This window comes from Coenobita brevimanus, chromosome 27 (assembly GCF_032717465.1).
Source record: "Coenobita brevimanus isolate Jiangsu-jjx chromosome 27, ASM3271746v2, whole genome shotgun sequence".
NCBI classification, from domain to species: Eukaryota; Metazoa; Arthropoda; class Malacostraca; order Decapoda; family Coenobitidae; genus Coenobita; species Coenobita brevimanus.
This window is the reverse complement of record NC_136980.1, coordinates 6,146,099-6,170,484: the sequence shown is the minus strand read 5'-3', so window position 1 is coordinate 6,170,484 and position 24,386 is coordinate 6,146,099. Positions and strand designations below refer to the sequence as shown.

Sequence of the window (24,386 nt, the reverse complement as noted above, 5' to 3'; positions counted from 1 at the left end):
ACGAAGTGACTGTTACCGTTTTCTTCGATGACTGACAACAAAGGGAAGGATTTTGTTAAACGCATGCATCTTGGAATATTAGCCGAATTAATCTTGGGTCTCCCTTTTACCATTTTCTTTTGAGTGACAATGAAGGGAGGGTCATTGTTCAATCACAGTTACGAATCCTGCGTCTCTCTTTTACCGTATTCTTTCTGAGTCATGACGAAGGGGAGGACTTTACTAAATGTCTGATTCTGGGTCTCGCTTACACCATTTTCTTTCACAATCAATGATAAAAGGATGGATTTCTTTAATCGCATTTGTCCTGTAATGTTAGCCATAGAAACCCCTCCCAGCCGAGCCTAAAGCGAAAAATGGCTGTTACTATATTCTCCCCTGATGAAGGGAGGGACTTTAACTAATCGCAGTTGTCTTGAAATATTAGCCGCACAAATCCTGGGTCTCCCTCAAGGGGTGAGGCGCAGAAGGGACAGGCTGCATGGAATCCATTGGTGCCGTGGGGTATTGGGACCGCTGCCCAGTACCTGTGGGGTTGGAGAATTGCATCATAATCATCATCAACCTGACGTATTCTTGCCACCAAAGGATAACGCAAGATAGGGTCCAGAAAACAAAGAAAAAGCATGAAAAGAGAGAGCTAGACACTTACTCCCAAACTATTCAGTCCCCAGCCTTCTGGCTCCATCTGACTGGCCTAACCATCTGCACTTTTGTTTTTTCTTTTACTTCATAGACTTATCCCACTCACCTGACAGTTTTTTCTGAAGACATATGTCCACATGGATTAAAGCAGAAAGTAGGAGGGCCACTGTCAACATAAAACGCTGGTTCGATACCCATACACAACTTGACTACGGGTCCGACCTGGGCCAGAGAGGGAAAAATCATTATACACAGATAAACTAATACATCAGAAAGAACCACTGCTCTCTTTTACTTAACAATTTGCTGAAATAACTATAAATTGATTTAGTTTAAACATTATAGGTATGCAATAAAATAATTACAGTACAGGGCATTGCAATGAATTTTGAATTATCAACCATCCAAAACACTAAAAGAAACATCTCTAACCTCCACTTTATCTACTTTAATTCACTCTACCCTTAGACAGGCTGGTACACAGAAATATCTACCTGTAATTGGCCTGAAATATGCATGTTCCTATATAAAAATAATAAGGCAAGTGTGTACACAGCTTAAGAGCCATAGAGCATGAGTGAATCTAAAAACTGGGGGTCATGTTCATGTATGCACCTTAAGACACATGGGGTCAGTATGTGCACTGGACTCATGTATTTATGAGTTATGTACACACCTTATGAGTCATGTACATATCTGATGACACATGGGGCAAGTATGTGCACTGGAGTCATGTATGTACCTTATCAGTAATGTACACACCTTAAGACACATGGGGCAGGTATGTGCATTGGAGTCCTTTTCGTGTCCCCACTCATGAAGACCCTGTACATGTCCACAGTTGAGGTACACGACTGGCTGCCTCTCTGTGGCGGTCAGTGTGGCCTTGCGGGGAATCACCAGTGTGTTTAGGCCTACCGGACACTGGGGTCGACCTGCGTTTAGCTCATCTACCATTTGTTCTAGGTGACGTTTGGTCTGAAAAAGCAAGAACAAGAATGGTGAAGGATTAGCATTAGTGGTTCTGGTCACATAAAGCCACTTAGAGGTTACTGACTGGTCCCATGGCCCTGAATGTACGGACTGCACAGCCTAGCCCTGGCATTCAAAGTTACTTACAGGACAACACAGGACTGGATGTGAATGAAGGGATGGGTAGTTATGAGATCAATATGGTACCCCCTAAACTACTTCATACCATCTTTTTTTCAGATACCAAAAACTGAAGCTGTTCAGCAGGTCGACAAGCATTCAGTTTATCTGCCTCTTATTTTTGGTGATACTTGGTTTGAGAAGGACAGAATGGTGAATAATTTAAATCAGCTTTCAAGAGACCCATAAAGTGTATTAACCTTTCACTATACAGTACAGACCACCGAGCATCACACCAGAGAAGGGAAATAAAAGAAGACTTCCTTATTTTACTTCTTTCTCAAATCATATTATTTTTTATTCTATCCACTATACACATACTACACAATACAGTTACTGAACAATTTGTGTCTGCAAATACCGGAGATTTGCCGAGTCCTTCTGCCGATCTCCATAGCAGAGTAGCGCCACAAAGGTCTATCAGAGTACCGTCTTGTAGAACATTGGTCTCCTCCTCAATCTATAACAAGAAGTACATACACACTCACAGATATTCAACCATACCGTATACAAGTTAGAAAAATACAGGACAGTGTAGCCTACCCAGTTACAAAAATTTCATTCATTCATTCATTACCAGACGCCATGTATCCCAAACGGGGTGGCCAAGGGCTTAGAGTTAATTGTTTTACAGGGAGGGGCACTAATCCTCCACCAACCCCACTTGAAACGTAGGGATGCCAACAGCATCTGGTGTTCCCAGGCGGTCACCCATCCAAGTACTAACCAGACCCAACGTTGCTTAACGCTAGCATTATTTTTATGTCTTTATGGTACTTCACTTAGTTTTTTTTATTTATTTATTTATTATTTGGCTATTAAGTTCACAATAAATTATGGAAAACTGGCAAATCAGCAGGTAATTATGGAATTTAAATAAGCTATCGAGTCCAATCTTTACTTTATCTGGGTACAATTCATCCACAGATAAAGGCATGGAAGTGATAAAACTGATCTGCTGAGTACTGCTAAATCCACTCACCAGCTAATCTTAATCCTCTATGGCAGGACAGATAAAAGACTTATGCACAGTATTATAAGTCATTTTATTAGATGTTCTTGTTGTTTATCAAGTCTACAGTACAACACAAAAGATGTACCTATTACAGTTCCATGGCTGCCTGTAACTGCCAGTTTCCCTCAATTTACAGTACAAGTCGTATAGAAAAAGTTGTAGTATGTTCAAGCACACAAATGACATATAATAAAGACTCAAATATTGTACTACTAAACCAATCTGTCCCCTTACCTTCAATTTGATGATGCCTTTCTTCATTTTATTCTTGCTATCTCCAAATGATTTCAATCAGCTTTGGAGAGACTTTTCCATCTGAAGGGGTTAAATATAGCCTTCACTAACCCCTTCATTACTAAGCTGCTCTCCTAAGCTGAATAGTCATCTGGTGACGGCAAGAACAAAATAATACGTCATCATTAAACGAGTTACTGTAATTCCCTTCTGAGATGCAGACCAATATTCCCCGAGCACATAAGACTCCCCCTAAAATAATCAGTCATAGTTTCCTGACCCCAGTAATGCCAAAACCTTCTGCCTGCTCATCTTAGTCCTCTTCTGTGGTGTGGACTGAGACTTACTGCGCACAGACTTCCCCTACATCTGCCCATCACCTTAATTTGATTCTTTACAAAACCATCAGCCCACTTACCTTAATCTCCAAACCAATCACCACTACTTGACCCCTTTTAATGCAAACCCATTGGCCTGCTTACCTTAATCCCCTTCTGTGGTGCAGACCGAGATTCCCTGAGCGCGTAGACTCCCCCGCCCACCGACACCTCCCGCCAGATCCCCGACTTGGCTTCACCCCCACAGAACGGGCTGGGTGGGTGCATGATCAGGACACCATTTGTCGTCAGACCATCGATTTCACCATTGTTCTGCCATTTGGTTGCTTTCTCCTGAAGTAAAATGGAAAATGGTTTATTTGGTGTAGTCTCATACTTTTCTGAAGAACTAAAGTTCTCCTATATTGGAAACCAGTACCATGTCATTACCTTGTACATTATACACCCTACCATTACTTCCAAATGATATGCAGCATTACAGACTATTTCTATCACGGGTACTAAATGACTGAAAAACCTCCAGTCATCTATTGGGGATCAAACCTACTCAAGGTCATCATTCTAACCACTAGACCATCAGTTCTTAATGTGACACAGAAAAATATCTAATACTACTCACATGATCATAATGTGTGACCTCAGGGATATGGGACAGAGTACAGACGCTGCTACAGATTAAGCAGCATGGAGAGCAGCTACTAGGTGGCAAAGACCAACGTATGCAAGCATGTTAGAGCCTCTATAAATGCATGAATGAACAACGAATGAACTCACCCCAAGGAAGATGTTTCTGGATGAGTCAAAGCCGGCAGCGTAGACCTGAGTGGTGCGCGTCGTTCGGTGAGCAATTATTCGACACGCAAATCTACTTATTGTACTTTGGGTCACCTGAAACAGTGAAGGGGTGCATTACAAATCTGTACGGTGTTAATGTTAGGCAATATTATGAGATGAAAGGTGTTGGAAGAGGAATGAGGTGGGACTGATTAAATTGGGTGGCTCCAATGTCTTGCTCTACATATATCTCTCAGCTCTCTCCCACTGCCCCAAAGGAAGGATGGTGGACTGTTGAAGGGTAAATTCAGTCTGCTGTCTACCAAGTTCTGGTCCTGATGCACCTGGGGCAACAAAAACTTGAGGCAAAATACACAGTCCTTCTTACAATATTCTTTCTTCTTTAACTTGACCATAAAGAGCCATCTCTCTATCTTGAACATCAATTGCATGAAAAGATTATATATAGAATATACTGCTTATGAGAATGTAGTGCTATGTAAATGATGAAGAACCTGTAGCACTGTCTTTTTCTGCTACAGACATACATGAAACAAAAAATCTGGGCTAAGATAAGATGAAACAACTACAGTCAAAGATGTGTTCCAAATACCATAACTACTGGCAACATAAATGGAGAGAGACAACCATATCAGCTTTACGGGTAGCAATGGAACTTTAAGAGGCCTACTGTTTCATCATCATCATCATCATCATCATCATCATCATCTAGACACCCATTTCTCACCTATGGATAGGGTGAGTTAGGTTCCAGAAACAAGTAAAGAAAAAGTATAAAGGTAGGCAAATTAACATCACCACCACCTTAACCCTAGCTCCCCCTGAAAAGATGCAGCAAGGAAGGATTCACAAAGAAGCATAAATGTGTGAAAACTATCAAATGGCATCCTCTACGAACTGTGTCACACAATCATTCACAAAGGTAAATATATACAGTAAATTACTAACAAAATAATGAAAACAGTAACCCCCTCCATATAATTACTTAAACTAAAATAAAGGCTGCCATGTTAGAGGTAACAATACTCTCATTTCAATGGTTATTTTTGTGTCATTAGAATGATGTCTATACAGTAATTTGGATATCAATGCTGACCAATACACTTGATATATACCTTTTTACAGCTCCTAACCTGACTTTTTGGGAACTAAGCATATTGGAGGGCTGGGTGTCAGAGGAACTAGGTACTGGGGAATAAAGTATATGTGTAAGGAAACCTAATAACTGGGTACAGGCATATTAAGGCACTGAGGAACTATGTACTGATGGAACCAATATAACTACTGTGGGAATTATGAGGTAGGTAATCCATCTACGTTGTTGAAAGTCTTGGCCATGTATGTGTAAGCCCTCTGTTACCCACCAAGGGAAACTAACAATGTTAATGGAAGCCAAGCGATCCTGAGTGCCAAGTAGCTCCAGGACCATTTGTGTGCTACCAAATACAGTAGTAGCATAACAACTTTTATAATAACTGTATGCCCCTTCTGTCAGCAAATCTTGTCTGAGGCCTTACGTATGAATTCAAGTTCCAACTCCTACGTCAGTTGCTCTCCAAAGCTACTGAATCCAGCCTACTCCAGCGAACAAAATTTAGTTGTGTAGAAGATATGGGTACATGGGATGGTCCTGGGCCAGACTCCAGTTGTGTAAATGTCGTAAGTGTCCCTTACCTGGAAGTGTAGTGCAAGGCCAACAATTCGGTTTCTGGCCCCACACCTATCCACAGTGCTATCATACCTCCCAGGAATTATGGTAGCTATCCACCTCCTACCTGATACCTGGACTGAGGAAAGCTACATCCTGAAGTCATGGTGAAACTAGCTAAAGGGGGAACCTGGTGTACTGGATGAACCACAAGAAAACTGAACGAGTCACCTTCATCTCGCCGTGCTTATCCCCTGGTATGGTGTCCATGACCACGAAGTCGATGGGTGTTTCTGAGGACCGGCCGATCTGAAACATGTCAGTCTCGGCGTCCAGCTGGTACTCCACTATCACAGCCTGATTCCGTGATAGCGTGTACGAGATGCTGTGTTGCTGCGCATCAAGAATGGCCTGGAATATAAAATGGGATACAGTAAGTTCTTGAAATACAGGTACTGTATGATGCCTCTTCTTGCTATCAAGTCCATAATAAATTACAGAAAAGTAAAGTAAGTACTCTTATTTTATGGACACTGTGCATAAGATGCTGTGTTGCTGCACATCATAAATGGCCTCATGTATAAAATGGGATAGTCAGTCTCTCTCTCTCTCTTCTATCATCCCCATCATCATTTCCAACATCCTGCTCCTTTCTGGGAATCCCAGGACAAGAGACAGACATAACCAAACTGTCTCCACACTATGTTATCATCACATACCTCTCTTTCTCTCTCTCAAACCCTTCTTCCTCTGCCTTTCTTCCACAGAAATATACTAGTGTGCTCTGTTTTCATCTTCCATACCATATAAAGCCTGCCTACTTCCAACATGTTCTTTTCCATCATCACTGTCACCCTTACCTTTTTCCCATCTAAGGACTGGGTGAGGTAGGATCCACCAACAAGGAAACCATATGAGAAAGGGCAAACTATCCACAGCATACCCAGTGAACTGACCAACACATTCACACACTATCCAAGACCCTAGAATCCTGGCTCCACCTTGGACCTACTCCATCTGGTGGATAAGGTATTTTTTTCACTCTCTCTCTCTCTCGTGTGTGTGTGTGTGTGTGTGTGTGTGTGTGTGTGTGTGTGTATTCTGTACAGATGCATTTCTCATTACATCTGTACATTTTTTTTCTACACCAATGCACTTCTTATTACCAGTCATAATGAGTTGGAAAATGGTTGGCAGGAATTTCCTATAACCCCCTGAAAATTATTAGGGACATCTATTGTGCCAAAGGGGTATGATGTTACCAAACATTTTTTTTTTTTTTTTTTTTTTGTGTTTTTTTTTTTTTTGAGGGTGGGGGGTGGAGGGCTACTATAGTGAAAGGAAGAAGGTTAAAACTTAGTGGTACATAATCTATCCAAACTTATGCCATCCTAAATTCTTCAATTCAATGATGTGTTTTTATTCTATTTTTGCTCTAAGGGGATTTTTTTTTTCTTTTTTTTATGGGAAAGAGAACCTATTGTAAAGAAATGAAAAAGGCTTAACAAGTGAGGCAGCATGTAATCTAAGTAAACTGAAGCTATTCTAATATCATCAGTTCAACAATGTCTTTTTATTCTATTTTTACATGGAGGAGACAATGGGATACCTGTTGGAGGAGAAAAATTACACATGATCAACGGAGACGCCACCCACCTGTGTGTTCTGCGGAGTCCGTACAACATAATGCTTAGCTGGTTTGACCCCATTGGCCCCACCCGCTCTTCTGTGTAACACAAACTTACTCCGCCGCCTTCCCTTGTCACACGGTGGGAGGTATCCATTATACCTGAAAGTAGCACCACAATATTACCTACACACATGAAAGTGGTGTTTGTGCCAAAGTGGTGACATGTAGAGCTGTATGATAATTAAGAGGACTACTGGGCCTTGGGAGCAGGCTGTGAAGCCTATGCCCAGAGTTGAGCACATAAAAAAAAATACACACACACACACACACACAATATTACCTACACACATGAAAGTAACACCACATTATTACCTACACACATGAATGTAACACCACAATATTACTTACACACATGAAAGTAACACCACAATATTACCTACACACATGAAAGTAACACCACAATATTACCTACACACACAAAAGCAACACCACAATATTGCCTACACACATGAAAGCAACACCACAATATTAACTTCACACATGAAAGTAACACCACAATATTACCTACACACACAAAAGTAACACCACAATATTACCTACACACACAAAAGTAACACCACAGTACTACCTACACACATGAAAGTAACACCACAATATTACCTACACACACCAACAACCTGTCCTATATTACACCTTTCATTACAATACTTACCCATTGGAAGATAATCCACATTAGATGACAAAGTTCATTTAGAAAACAGTGGTTACTTAAACTTTCTGGTCAATAAACCATCCATCTGCTAATGTGGGTTTCTTCAAGTTTTCAGTGATTACAACAACATGATATTACCAGGATCAATTCCCCTTAGGCTGATAGTACAACAGCATGATTTTACCAAGATCAATTACCCTTAGGCTTATAGTACACTTAGATGGCACACCTACTGTGGTGCTTCTATGGCCCACTAGACCATCATACACACGCAAATGAGAAAAATATTAACAGCCACTCCTAGACAATACAAAGGGAGGTGCAAGTGTCCTAGGCAAGGTTACTGAAGTCTATCTCTCCATACACGTATACCCATATGCCTTAATCCCAGAGAAGGAGGCCAAAAACAAATCATCTCCATATCACCCTGTCCTCCACCATGTAGCTGCCCTTCCCTTATGCCTACACCTTTCCACCCTGTCCCCCCACCTCATCCTCAGCCTCCTTCTCCCCCTCCCCCTTACTCACATACACTTTCCTAGCCAATTTCCATTCTTTCCACATAACCAAACCATCTCAGGGGACTAACAATTTTCAGCACACCCAGTCGCTTACATCAACACTACAATGACCCTGAACTTCCTGCTGTGTCGGTCCATCTCTGCATATTAACTTGGACCATTTTATTTTTGTCCTGGCAAAATTCTTGTTGTGAAAAGGGGTTACAAATGATCTCCATCTAACTTCTCAAGTATGAATGATCTCCAAAAGAATGAATAAAATAATCTGGATGAGCATGAACTACTGAAAAATAATAATGATAAAAAAAGAAATTATCCTGAAAGACTCTAAAGGTTAAGTGACCGGCCCAAGCCCCTGGTGGCTCTACAAAATCAGAAATTATCAAACCACCTCTTGGAGTTCAAATCAGTGGGCAAAACACATGACCTTCGAGCACCTGAGGCCACTACACTACCACACATCTCTACTGTGCTGAGATTAATAATAATAAATCTGGTTAATTTTGGTTATCATGTGTTATCGGGTTGGTGCTGTGGAGAAATAAGAATGTGTGTGTGTGTGTGTGTGTGTGTGTGTGTGTGTGTGTGTGTGTGTGTGTGTATTTACCTATTTGTATTTACCTATTTGTAGTATACAGGAATTGAGCAATGCTCGTGTTGTCCTGTCTCCATATCCACATTTATCAAGTCTACCTTTACACACATGAATGTTTTTCTCATGCACCACCTCTTTGTCTAAGTCGTTTCAAATATTTAAGAATATACCTAATTGTGATATACACGGAATGTACTATGCTCGTGGGTTTCCGTCGCTGTTTCTCAGTAAGTCGAATTTAACTTTAAACTCGTTTAAGTTTTTAGACTGGACGATCTCTTTGTCCAGGCTATTCCATAAGTCTATACTTCTGTAAGGAAAGCTATATTTCTTGATATCCTTCAAGCAGCTTGACTTTTTCAATTTCATTCCATGTCCTCTTGTTGCTCTCTTATCCCATACAAACAGATCTTCTTTGTCAATTTTATCTACTCCCACCATGGTCCTGAACACCGCAATCATGTCTCCCCTCTTTCTCCTTTCCTCTAACGAAGGCAAATCCAGTTTTTCCAGCCTCTCTCTGTATGACAGGTCTGTCAGACTGGGGACCATCTTGGTTGCTGTTCTTTGTATTCTCTCAATCTTGTTTATATCTTTCTTTTTGTGTGGGCACCACACTACCGCTGCATATTCTAACCTGGGGCGGATCATGGCCACTATCAATTTTTTCATCATTTCCTCATCCATATAATGAAATGCTACTCTTATGTTAGTCAAGAGCTTATAAGTCTCTCCAACTATCTTGTTAATGTGCTTTTCTGGTGACAAACTATCTTGGACCAGCACTCCCAAATCTTTCTCTTCTCTCCTTTTTGTGATTAATTCATTACCCAAAAAATAATTCAGTGATGGTCTCCTGGTACTTTTACCCATTTCCAATATTTTACATTTCTTTACATTAAATTTCATTTCCCACGTCCGGCTCCAATTGTGTATCCTATCCAAATCCTCCTGCAGTATTTTACAATCCTCCTCAACCTCTATCTTCCTCAAGATCTTTACATCATCAGCAAACAGACTCGCATAACTGTTCACTCCATCTACCATATCATTTACGTAAATCAGGAACATTACTGGCGCCAACACTGAGCCTTGAGGGACTCCACTTGTTACTTCCCTCCATCCAGACATCTTTTCCTTTATTACTGTCCTCATTTGTCTGTCTCTCAAAAAGTCTCTCATCCATTCCAGAAGTTTCCCCTTTAGTCCTCCTATATATTCTAGTTTCCACATTAGTCTCTTATGAGGTACCTTGTCAAAGGCCTTCTCTAAGTCTAAGTACACACAATCCACCCAACCATCTCTCTCCTGTACCACATCAATCGCTCTTGAGTAAAAGCTCAACAAGTTTGAAACACATGACCTTCCACTTCTGAATCCAAACTGACATTCAGCCAAAATATTCATCTCTTCCAGATATTTTATCCATCTGTCTTTCAAGATTCTCTCACACAATTTTGCGACCATGCTGGTTAGAGACACTGGTCTATAATTCAGGGGTTCTTCCCTGTTTTCCCCCTTGTAAATTGGTACCACATTTGCCCTCTTCCATTCTTTTGGCACTTTCCCCTCTTCCAGTGAGCATACAATTAAGCTGTGAATTTTATCCGCCAGTTGTTCTCTGCATTCCTTCAGTACCCAATTAGAAATTCCATCAGGTCCTGGGGCTTTCCTTACATCTTGAGTTTCCAGTAATTTATACACTTCCTGCACCTCCACTTTTATATCTTTCATCACCGGAACATTTCTAATCACTCCCTCCCCTTCCACAAGCTCCTTTTCTTTAGTGAAAACTGACTGGAAACGTTTGTTCATTATTTCTGCTTGCATTGCCGCATCCTTAAAGACCTCTCCATCTACTTTCAGCTTGGTGATTCCTTCCTTTTGTTTCAGTTTGCCATTAACAAATCTATAAAACAGTTTGGGTTCATCCTTGCATTTGTCAATTATACCTTTTTCAAAATTCCTTTCTTCTTCCCTACGTATTCTTGTGTATTCGTTTCTTGTTCTTTTATATTCTTCCTTTGTCCTGTCGTTACCTCTCTTTCTCCAATTGTTCCACGCCTTATCTCTCTCTTTTTTGGCTATCATACACCTTCTATTAAACCACTCCTTTTTCCTGTTTTCTTTCCCTCTTACTCTTGGTACAAATTTTTCCACTCCCAAGTTATAGAGGTCTAGAAAGATATCCCACTTCCTCTGTATCTCTCTTGTTTCTCTGAATTTTCTCCAATCCGCATTTTCAAAAAAGTTTCTCAATCCTGTAAAATTTGCTTTGCCAAAGTTGTATCTTCCCTTTCTATGAAGCCTGCCTCTTGGCTCGACGTTTCCTATTAACATCTGGAACTCAATGACCACGTGATCACTTTTTCCCAAAGGACAGAGATATTCCAATGATTCTATTACATCGGGTTCTTTGGTGAACAGTAAATCTAACCTTGCTGGTGTGTCCTCACCTCGAAACCGTGTCTCTTCTTTGACCCACTGCGTCATCACATTATTCATTATTATATTTAATAACATAGTACCCCACGAATCCTCGCCGCCTCCCGAGTACCATTCCTCCCAGTTCACCTCTTTACAATTAAAGTCACCCACCAAAATTATATTATTGTTTTTCTCAATTATTTTTTGCAAGTAGCTAGCCATATCTGACAACATCTCATGGTATTCGTCATCCTTCCATGCTCTCGTCTTTGGGGGAACATACACTACCGCCATATCTCTCTTAACATTCTCTCCAGTTTCTAATTTCATATATATCACTTCAGCCCTGCCTTCTCCCATTTCCACAGTATCTACATTTATGTTGTTCTTCACTGCTATCATCACTCCTCCTCCCTTTTTTCTTTCCTGTCTTTTCTCCACAGTTTGTATTTACCATCTCCCAAATGAACATCAATATCTTCTCTTAATTTGGTCTCTACAAGGCACATGACATCAGGTTCATGTTCTCTCAAGAAATCATTAATTTCGATCCTTGTCGATATGAAACCATCAACATTAGTATATATCACCTTCAAATTATTTTTGACATTATTAATACCCTCTTCTCTCCTACTCTCTGTCCGTACCACTTCTTCAACTTCTGATCTTTCACAACCATCCCCCTAGTTTCCTTCACTTCTATTTCCTTAAATACCATTTCCTTACTTTCATATCCAATACTCTCCAAAAAAAGTATTACGTTCTTCCTCTGTCCTCTTATCATTTTTTTCCTTTACTTCTTCCTTTAATGATTTTAAAACTTCTCTTTCTTCTTCATTCAGATCTTTTCTTATTATAATATTTTCCATCCCCGCCTCTTTGCTTAATTTCCAGGTCACTTTAAGTATCTCATTTATTACACTTTCTGATGTAAACTTGACTCTCATTGGTCTTGTTTCCCCTTTCTTATAAGGCCCTATCCTCCTTACTTCCTCAATTTCTTTTACCCACTTGTCTCCTTCGGGGTCAATCTTGCCTAATATTCCTCTCACCATGTTCGTGTCTTTCTCGAGTCTTGCGAACCTAACCTTTTCTTCCTCTTCCCTGTTTCCAAATACTACCACACATCTGTTCCTTTCTACAGTTTCTCTCACTATTTTCTCTTTTTTCTTCAGTATTTTCACTACATTTTCTTCCATTTCTTTCTTGTTCATTTCCCTTTCTTCCTGGATGATCTCTCTTAAGCTGACCACTTCTTTCTGTTCTTCTTCTACGTGTGCCCACTTTGCCTTGTGTTCTTCTAGTACATTACTCACCTTCTCCGTTTTATTAGTACTCTCTTCAAGTTTCCTCCTCAGTTCAACATTCTCCCTCTTCAAATTCTTAATCTCTTCATTGGCTGTTTCGTTGGACTGGATTAGACTCTGTATGGTGGTTTCCGTATTTCCTGACACATCCTTTATCACTAGATTCTCTACTTTTTTTTCGAGTTCACTAATCCTCATAATTAATGTTTTCACCAGGTCCATGACATTAGTATTAGCATCAAATCCTTGAAATTCCATTCCCTCATTGTTTACATTTTCGGCCATCTTTAACGTACCGGTAAAGTGTGTGTGTGTGTGTGTGTGTTAGGTGGGCAGCAGGTAAGGGTCATTAGATGTGTAGTGGTTCGTGATGGACTCTTGATGGTTCAACATCTGCATACTTATCTAGGATGGCTCGGGTGTGGTGTGGTGGGGTGTGGTGTGGGTGTGGTGTGTATAGTTTATTTACTCTCACCTGACGGATAGCTCTCTCTCGCCATAACAAATGCCAAACTGTTACAGATATCTAGTTGTTGTTATTATTGGTTAACCATGGTCTGTCTGACCAAGCAGACCCACGGACAACAGGTGCGTAATTGCTTCTTTGGGGTCATCCTACAACTACAGTACAGCATATACACCACGTAGGGATCTGGTGCCTCCTTGTGGTAGAGCACACCTCACCAGGGTTGAACCAGTGTCCTTCCTGGTTAGGTGCAGATAAATAGGGAGGTTTGACTCCTTGGTGGATGCTTCAGCTGCTCCACTCAGGGTGCACAGTACCGCCAGTACTGACTCCTTGTCAGTACCTGGAGATGCATAGTAAAATACGCTGCTGGCTATGAAGAAACTACTAACAGCCACCTGTACTCTGAAGCTACCAAAACATACTCCCCTAACAGACTAAGAGCCCTCTGATGTACGGTACTGAAGGACGTGAGTTAAACAATACCCACCCCAGGATGACCAGCTCGCCATATTTGAGCTGGTGTTTGTTGTGGTGGTGCCGGGGGGTGGGGGGCGCAGCGTCCCCCTCACCAGCCCCCTCCCCGCCCTCCTCACTGAAACAGAAAAAAAAAAAAATGAAGTTAGTGATATGAACAAAAATTATACTCTCTCCACTTTAACTTGGCCCCAAATGACCATCTCTCCATCTAATCCTGAGCCGTAACATGAGATTAATAACAGAACATGAAGTTAGTCACAAAGAAGTGGAAGCTATGAAATGGATGGAGAACCGTATGGTACTGTCTTGATCTGCCACAGAGATGTAACTCAAGATAAACACTAGAATGCTATGCTAATAACGAAGAAGTGCTATGGAAAGGATGGAGTCAGTGTATTATCTTATTCAGTCACTAAGCTGTAACAAGAGACTGATACTTGATTATACTAGTCACAAAAAAGTGCTGAAATGGATGTAGAACTGTGGTATTATCGTTTTCTGTCATCAAGCAACATGAAACAGGCTGCATGTGGACGAAAATCTTCATCAAGTTAAGGTAGACCAAATAACAATATAAATACAGGAAAATATACAGATAAGATGACAAACAGATAGATGGATAGATACATACCAATAGATAGACAGATAGACAGATACCGGCTGATAGACATCGATTGATGGTGTCGCTAGGCCATAAAGAATAGTAGTGAACATGGGGATATAAAATTCAAACTGACAAATGGTTTCCTGCAACAATCCAGATCAAACCTACGACCAACTCTTAATCCACACCAACATTTTCCCCCTACCCCATGAGAGAGAGAGAGAGAGTCACTAAACATAAGCCTACCTACTGAACAAAGGCTGATATATAAATTACACCCAACCAGACACGGAAAGACTCCAACCCAACTAAAATCAATATTACAATTTCATATTTAAAATTAATGAAAGAGATGATGATTATTTTTCAAGTGTTAGGTTGATTTGAATTATTATTTTATGGCTAAATGAAAACCAAAACAATCCCACAGGTTCATCATCATCATCATCATCATCATCATCATCACCATTATCATCATCCACTAGACCATGCAGTGACTTATCATCTCCATTTGATTCATCCATACCCTATTCCTAACGATCATAATCATCATCGTCGTCGTCTACATCATCATCATCATCATCATCATCATCTCCTCCTCATCATCATCATCATCGTCACCACCTCCATCAATCACCTCATCATCATCATGATCTTCATCAATCAACTTCTCATCATTATCATCAATCACCACTTCATCATCATCAATCACCACCTCCTCTTCCTCATCATCATCACCAACAATCGCCTCATCATCATCATCATCAATCACCACTTCATCATCATCATCATCATCAATCACCACCTCCTCTTCCTCATCATCATCACCAACAATCGCCTCATCATCATCATCATAACCTCCTTATCTTCCTCCTCATCATCATCATCATCACCTCCTTATCATCTCTCCTCCTTGCCATCATCACCGTTGTCATCATCATCACTTCCTCATCTTCCTCATCCTCACTATCATCATCATCATCATCATCACCATCAGCAACCTCTCCTGCTCAAAAAGTCTCATGTAAAGGGTAAACTAAATAACAACTTTAAAATCCTCAGAGAAAGAAAAAAAAAAAAAAAAGTCAGACGTAGTGAAGGGCTTACTGCAGGGAGAGCCATGTGACGTCATGAATCAGCTGTCTGGCCACGAGTTCGATCCCGCCACGAGGAGGTGGAGGAGGAGGACGAGACAGACAGACAGATAGATATGAGGCTAGTAAGTCAGATGAAATACATAGGCATATAGAGAGAGATAAATACAGTTCCGGTATATTAAGCCACTATAATATATGCAGAGAGAGAGAGAGAGAGAGAGAGAGAGAGAGAGAGAGAGAGGGACGGTTATGTAAGTTGCAAGAGAGCCTCCCCCCTCCTCTCCCATCCCCCCCTCACCACCCTTCCCCTCCCCTCCCTCTCTTCTTTCCTCCCTCCCCTCTCCACTACCCCCTCCTCCTCTCTCTCCCCTGCCATCCCTGTGTCGGTTATCTTTCTGTGTCTGTCTGTCTGTCTGTCTGCTCGTCCGTTTATCTGTCTGTCTATCTACCTGTTTGTCCGTCCGTCTGTCTGTCTACCTGCCTCTCTGTCTGTGTCTGTCAGTTTCTGCCTATCTGCCCCTCTGTCTGCCTGCCTGCCTGCGTCTTTGTCTGTGTGTCTGTCTGTTTACCTACCTGCCTCTGTGTGTGTGTGTGTGTGTGTGTGTGTGTGTGTGTGTGTGTGTGTGTGTGTGACTGCTACCTACCTGTCTGTGTTTGCCTACCTGCCTCTCCGTGTCTGTCTGTCTGTCTGCCCACCTGCATCTCTGTGTGTCTGTCCGTCAGGGTTTGCCTACCCGCCTCCCTGTCTGTCTGTCTCTCTGTCTGCCTACCTGCGTCTCTGTGTGTCTGTCTGTCTGTGTTTGCCTACCTGCCTCTCTGTCTGTCTGCCTGCCTGCCTGTGTGTGTGTGTGTGTGTGTGTGTGTGTGTGTGTGTGTGTGTGTGTGTGTGTGTGTGTGTGTGTGTGTGTGTGTGTGTGTGTGTGTGTGTGTGTGTGTGTCACTGCCTACCTGCCTGTCCGTCTGTTTGTCTACCTGCCTCTCTGTCTGTCTGTTTGTCTGTCTCTGTCTGTCTGCCTACCTGCCTCTCCGTCTGTCTATGTCTGCCCACCTGCCCTTCTGTCTGTGTGTCTGTTTCTGTCTACCTCCTCCCTCTCTCTCTCTCTCTCTCTCTCTCTCTCTCTCTCACCTTTAACCTAACCTATCAGTACATCTATGAATCACCAAACCTATTTTTTTTTCTTTTTAAATGTCCGACTACGCAGTTCCGTTCCCTGAGGCCCACCATTCCTCCCACGCACGCGCAACAGATGGCGCCACCCACCCTCGCATACCACCACTTCGACACTACACTCATTTTACTCTAACTTGGCCGAAAAATTCCCATCTCTCCATCTTCAGCGCTGAAATGGAACGACATAATTACAAGAGTATGATCCTAGTCACGAAGAAGTGCTGTGGAACGAAGATGGAGCCTTAATGTTTTTTTATATTATTATTATTATTATTATTATTTTCTGCAATGACGTGCGTGAAATAAACAAGTAAAGATAAAAGAATAGTGTCGAACCGCCCATACTGAATCATGCCTGGAAAAAAAAGAACTTGAGTTATCTGCACCATGAGAGGGGGGAATGACCTCTCTGTCTTACCAATATCCCGTCAGCTGTGATGAGGATAGTGATGAGTGTGGTTATGGCAGGGAGGATGGGTATAGTGAGGAAATGATGGTGATGAAAAGAGGATGGTGGTGGTGGTGGTGATGATGATGATGAATGACAGTGGTGAACAATGGCTGTGATGCGCTGATGGTAATGATTAACGGACGATGGTAGTGATGATGATGATAGTAAAAGATGATAGTAGTAACAGTGAAACTAATGGAGGATGGTAGTGATGATGATAGTGATGATGAAGATAGTAGTAGCGAAGTAAGGTAGTGATGATGATAGTAACAGACAATGGCAGTGATGATGGTAACGGGCGATGGTAGTGATGATGGTAGTGATGATGCTAGTGGTGACCTAGTTTCCCCTCGCTGCTGCTGCTCTTCTCTGACCTTGGCTCTCTGCTCTCCCACACCCTCCATCTCCTTCAAATGCTCTCTCTCTCTCTCTCTCTCTCTCTCTCTCTCCTTTTTAGAGCATCTTTTATTAACATCCATCCATCAATATCTATCTATCTATCTAACTATCTATCTGTGTCTACGTATATGTGTACCTGTATGTATGTATGTATCTATCTATCTATCTATCTATGGACTTCTCCATCTATATTACACATCCGTCTATACCTATCAATCTACCAATCTATCTATTTGTCTTTCTCTACTACCTGACGTTTGTCCCTCCTCATTAACAACTTCCCACAACACGCCGCCCTCCCCCATACACCTCACCTCCCACAGCGATTGGGGGGGGGGGAGGCAACTAATCCCACTCTACACAGGACAGGCAGGGGTGATAATCCTAGGTCGACATATGGCAACATGAGCCTTCAAGGATATCAACACGAGTATTGAGTTAAGGTGTGGCTGAATGATGAAAAATACAAATAAATAAATAAAATACGCTATTGGTGTTAAAAGGTTAATAATCAATCAATCTATCTATCTATCTATCTACAGACAGACGCCATAATCCCGTAAGCGGTGGCCATTTGTCATTGAGTTAGATGTTTTACGGAGAGGGGCACTAACCCTCCGCCAACCCACTTATTGACACGTTGGGAACACGTATGAGTTGGTTATATGGTTACCACCCAGCGTTGTAAATAGTTTCCTGGCTTACAGGAATCCATTTGGATTGTCACTCAATGTAAAGTCACCTGATATGGAGAGAAAAGTAATAAAATGTAACGGGAAAGATGAGAGAAACAAGAAGAGAGGAGGGCAGACAGAAAAAGAACGATACAGGTGAGGGAAGAAGTAGGCAACACTACATCAAGTGAGTGGATGATGGTCGCACCACCTACCACCAAATAATAATAATAATAATAATACAAAAAATCGTACTCGGAATAGGAGACAGGCTCGTATGCAAGGTGACCCACTCCACGCTAAGGAAGACACGGCTGGGTTTAGAATCACAAACACAACGGTAACTCACACAATCCAAGGCTATCGTGGGAAGGATCTAGCTGGGAGGGGAATATGTTACAGATACGACCTAAATAATATCTGATGGAGGTGGGACGGGTGCTGGGCGGAAGGGAATGCGTGGGAAGGAAAGGGAATGGGTGGTGGGTGGAAGGGAATGCGTGGGAAGGTCTGGGAATGGGTGGTGGGCGGAAGGGAAGGCGTGGGAAAGAAAGGGAATGGGTGGTGGGTGGAAGGGAATGAGTGGAAAGGTTTGGGAATGGGTGGTGGGCGGAAGGGAAGGCGTGGGAAGGAAAGGGAATGGGTGGTGGGTGGAAGGGAATGCGTGGGAAGGTCTGGGAATGGGTGATGGGTGGAAGGGAAGGCATGGGAAAGAAAGGGAATGGGTGGTGGGTGGAAGGGAATGAGTGGAAAGGTTTGGGAATGGGTGATGGGCGGAAGGGAAGGGAAGGGAATGGGTGGTGAGGCGGGATGGGTAATTTTACAACCTAGTGAGGGAAGATACGAATGTGCTGACGCCTTAATAATTTCCCCGGCATGGACAGGGATATATAAACAAACAGGTATGCACGTGTCACCCATGCCTGTTACTCTGAGTCATGAAAAAACTAATATGTTTATGAAAATGGCCTCTAACACTCACTCCCACGACCTTGCACACACTCCCACCTCCACACACACACTTGTCGCACCGCATGGGTCCAGTAAATATGGGTGTGAAGTAATGATATATATTTATGGGAGAGAGAGAGAGGTGATTTATACATAACCAATACAAGGGCTTCTCTCACACGACCCTACACACACACACACACACACACACACACAAACTGTCGCACCCCGTGGCCCTAGGGAATGCGGGTGTGGTGTGGTGACGTAGTAGTGACGTCATGGCGTGATGACGTAATAGGACCCTACCCAAACAACTTCCTCACCTCTTAGAGCAAATTGTCTTGTTTACCTCCAGGCCAGGCTTAGGCAACACAACTGGATAAATTACCGTAACACAAGCATATAGATAGATATACAGATAGATATAGATTAGACAGACAGACAGATAGACAGACAAACATGACATACACCAAGATAGCTATATATCTTACCATCAATACCTAAAGAGATTTGAAATTGTTACAAAAAAGATAACCTGCCAATTAATGACTATTTTTAATCTCATCAGCCACACCTACTCTATGCTGAATAATTTCCAGGTAGCCAAAAACCAAAGGGCATAATTGAGGGGGTGAAAAAATGGCTATCATTCCATTTCGTTTTAAAATTACACAAACAAACTATCATTATTATGCTGGTGTTGGTGTTTAGGTGTGGGGTTGGGCAAGATGAGGCTGACGTGTGTGTGTGTGTGTGTGTGTGTGTGTGTGTGTGTGTGTGTGTGTGTGTGTGTGTGTGTGTGTGTGTGTGTGTGTGTGTGTGTGTGTGTGTGTGTGTGTGTGTGTGTGTGTGTGTGTGTGTGTGTGTGTGTGTTGTGGTTCAGCCTTGAGGGTAGAACTAAGAACAAGGACGCACATACTAACACTGCCAACACACACACACACACACACACACACACACACACACACACACACACACACACACACACACACACAGTCACATAATATGATCACAGACACGTACGAAGGTTGGCAAACAGTCATTACGTACAGAGCATACACTACCACCACACACACACACACACACACACACACACACACACACAAAATCATCATCCTTCCTTATTATAACAGACAAACGAAACAGTACGAAAGCAAGAGAATTTTCAACATAAGCACAGTAAGTTAAATACGTACTTAATAAAGCCCTTCAGTACAGTAGGCCATTCATAAATAATCTAGTAAAGCCAAGTAAATGAAGATAAAGAAATAAAGGAAAAGGACGCCGCCAAGGTTTATAAGGTGCAAGCAAATCTTTCTCCTAGAATAAAAACAAAATAAAGAATGCCACTCTCATGTACCTTGCGTATCCCTCCGCAGGCAAAAAAAAAAATAATAATAATTAAATAAAAAAATGGTTAATTACTGTTGAACAAAGAAAAAACATTATTTGCTTATGTCTTCAATTCTGTTTGCATATTTCTCTCTCTCTCTCTCTCTCTCTCTCTCTCTCTCTCTCTCTCTCTCTCTCTCCATATCTGTCTATGTCGGTCTCGTACGACGCACATCCATCCCCACCCATCTCTCAATCTACCTATGTCAGTCTTCATGTCCTTCACTACAACTACGAAAATGATACTGTTTTAAGTGGAGACAAAGGGGAACTGCACGGCTTGATGAATGAGTTTGGATGAGTGCGTGTAAGAAACGGAATCTGAAGGTGAATGTAGGGAAGAGTAAAATTATGGTCTCCGAAAGAAATGAAGTCACTGAATGTACAAAAAAAGTTGGATGGTGAGGAAATGGAAACTGTGAGTGTGTTTAAGTGCTCGGGTTGTGTGATGAGTAAGGATGGAAGTTTAGAGGGTGAAGTTCTTGAAAGGGTACAATGGGGAAGAAATGCTGCTGTTTCTTTGAAAGCAGTGATAAGAAATAGGTAAGTGAGCATGGAAGTGAAAAAAAAAAAAAAAAAAAAAAAAGTCCTGCATGATAGTATTGTGATGCCAACTCTGACGTACGGCTGTGAAGCTTGGACCTTGTTGGAAGGACACAAGAGTGAGAGCAGTGGAAATGAGTTATCTGAGAAGAGCATGTGGAGTTACATGGACAGACAGACTGACAAATGAGGAAGTGAATGAGCGTTGTGGTGTGGAAGTGGATGTAATGGAAACCGTCAGGAGAAATACAGTCAGTCAGGTGGTTTGACCATGTGGAGAGGATGGAGAGTGAGAGAATAACAAGGAGAGTGTATCTGAGTGAGGTGGAGACCGAGGATGAGATGGAGGGATGGAGTGGAGAGGTATATGAGAGAGGGAGGTGTGAGTTAGGGGGAGGGCAACGTAATGGTAGGGGACAGGGCGACAAGGAGGCGATTTGTTTGTGGCCACCACTTACGGAATTCAGACGTCTGGCTAAAGATTTTGACAACTACGCATATCCATCCACCTCTCTCTCTCTCTCTCTCTCTCTCTCTCTCTCTCTCAACAAGTACCATAATGTTCAACAAGGTCACTCACCGGTCACACCGTGTTCAAGGCGAATGAACAACAAAAACAACAAATAAACACAATCGACCTTGACCCTAGTCTCTCTCTCTCTCTCTCTCATGCTTTACATAATCACTCAGCCTCCTCTCAATCCATCCATCTACCTATCAGTCTATCTACTAGTATTTACCGTTTTTCATACCCCCCCCCTCCTCTCTCTCTCTCTCTCTCTCTCTCTCTCCACTCTGACCTTTCGCCTTAAAGCTGTCTTGTGGAAACGGTGTTGGAGGGAAGGAAGGTTTGAGTTTCCTGTCCGTCCACCTCTTCTTTCACTTTTGTCACGGTACTCTCTCTCTCTCTCTCTCTCTCTCTCTCTCTCTGTAAGATGGAAGGTTTGATTTCCCTGTCCTTCCACTTTTGTCATGGTTCTCTCTCTCTCTCTCTCTCTCTCTCTTCCACCCCATTCTCTTTACCACTCCACTTCCCCCACTACTGGAGAACACACACACACACACACACACACACACACACACACACACACACACACACACACACACACACCGCAAATAGGCTTTAATAAACATGTACACAAGAGTAGCCTTAACACAAGATAACTCTCTCTCTCTCTCTCTCTCTCTCTCTCTCTCTCTCTCTCTCTCTCTCTCTCTCTCTCTCTAGGAAGGAAGGTTTGATTTCCTAGTCCTTCCACCTCTTCCTTCCACTTTTGTCATGGCTCTCTCTCTCTCTCTCTCTCTCTCTCTCGCTGGTAGGGTCCCTGAAAGATACACCAGCTCGTCAAGGTTATGGCAACGCTGATGACCACAAAACCAACCACCAGGGCAAGAGGCTTCCCTAATACCTCTTCCTTAGCGATTTAGTCTAGCTTTAATATCCAGTCCGGTGTGTGTGTGTGTGTGTGTGTGTGTGTGTGTGTGTGTGTGTGTGTGTGTGTGTGTGTGTGTGTGTGTGTGTGTGTGTGTGTGTGTTACTGGCTCCGTAACCCCTTTTTCTCAGCGATTCATTCTACGTTTGGCATTCTACGTCATGCTATCGTTTCCATATCGACACTGAATGAATAAATGAAGTGGCTGAAGTGTGGTAAGAATGAATCGCTAAGAAAATGGTGTTAAGGTACAAAGGCCACTAAGCTAAACTATGCTCACTTTAACCTGATCTAAAATTGCCACCTCTATCACTATCACTACAATTATCATCAGTAGTCATAGATCAGTTCTATAATTATCATCATTACCGTCATTATCACTACCACTACCATCATTATTACTATCATTACCATCATGAACACTAGCATCAATCATTATCATCACCATCACTATCATCACCACTACTACTACTACTGTTTTATCATCATCATCATTACCACCACCACCACCACAACCATCAATATCACTATCATCATCATCATCACCACTACTACTACTACTACTACTACTACCATCCTAATCATCACAATTACTGCATCACCACCACAACCATCAATATCACTATCATCATCACCACTACTACTGCTACTATTATCATCCTCATCATCACCATTACCACCACCACCACCGCCATCAATATCACTATCATCATCACCATCACTGCTACTACAGTATTATTATCATCATCATCATCACCACCACCACCACCACCACATCAATTTCACCATCATCACCACTACTAGTACTATTAATTATCATCATCACCACCACCACTACCAACAACAATATCACTACCACCATCACCACTACTACTACTATTATTATCATCATCATTACCACCACCACCACCATCATCAATCATCACCACCACCACCACATCAATATCATCAACCACCACCATAACCACACCACTACCACACCACCACACCGTCACTCACATAACACAGTGCGGTTAACCACAGTGAAGCACTATTACGGATTTGCATGACAAGACACCTGCTTATCTCTTCACGTATTCCCAAAGTCTATTCCTTTAACAATTCTCTCTCTCTCTCTCCCTCTCTCTCTCTCTCTCAAGGTAGGAGGGTTTGATTTTCCTGTCCTTCCAAATCTTCATTCCACTTGTCATGATTCTCTCTCTCTCTCTCTCTCTCTCTCTCTCTCTCTCTCTCTCTCTCTCTTCATTCCACCTGTAACGCCAAAAATCAGGTAAACATAAGATTAAAAAGAAAAAAAACAAAAACAAAAAAAACATACAAAACAAAAACAAAAAGAAAAAACAACAACCTTCAACTCACCTGCTGAGAACCATGAGGGCAGGTGGAGGATTGGTCTCAGGTATTCTTCACCTTCTCCATCACTCCTCTCCACCACTACACCACCACCAATCGTTCACTATAGGACAGAGTCTCCACCACTTATAACTCCATCACCACCACCACTATCATCATATTCCTGTAACTCCCTCACTATGACCACCTCTATAAAATCCTCACCACCGTTGTCACCACTTCTTAAACTCCCTCGCTATCACCACCATCACCACGCAATTCTCCTTTCGTCACCACCACCACCACCACCACCAATGCATGTTCTCCCCACCACAGTTCATCACTCCATAATAATCACTAGTCACTGTCACAAA

General features: G+C 42.1%; 1 protein-coding gene across 1 annotated transcript; it reads right to left on the bottom strand.

The window, feature by feature from the left end:
* Window positions 1-400: 400 nt before the first annotated feature.
* Window positions 401-24,147, bottom strand: Pli (E3 ubiquitin-protein ligase pellino). The gene is made up of 10 exons (XM_080268284.1): window positions 24,040-24,147; window positions 13,976-14,080; window positions 7,484-7,616; window positions 6,059-6,238; window positions 4,159-4,272; window positions 3,529-3,717; window positions 2,159-2,257; window positions 1,408-1,623; window positions 752-867; window positions 401-527 (listed from the first exon to the last, which is right to left on the bottom strand). The coding sequence occupies exons 1-10, from the start codon at window positions 24,051-24,053 to the stop codon at window positions 401-403; spliced, it is 1,293 nt and encodes a 430-aa protein (XP_080124410.1). The 5' UTR covers window positions 24,054-24,147.
* Window positions 24,148-24,386: the final 239 nt, after the last annotated feature.

What these genes read in the sequence shown, in the direction of transcription:
- Pli (XM_080268284.1), bottom strand. An exon ending in ATAAGCACGGCGAGATGAAG is followed by an intron (nt 4,273 to 6,058) that starts GTGACTCGTTCA and finishes TCACTGTTTCAG; the next exon opens with GTGACCCAAAGTACAATAAG. An exon ending in CCAGAAACATCTTCCTTGGG is followed by an intron (nt 3,718 to 4,158) that starts GTGAGTTCATTC and finishes ATTTTACTTCAG; the next exon opens with GAGAAAGCAACCAAATGGCA.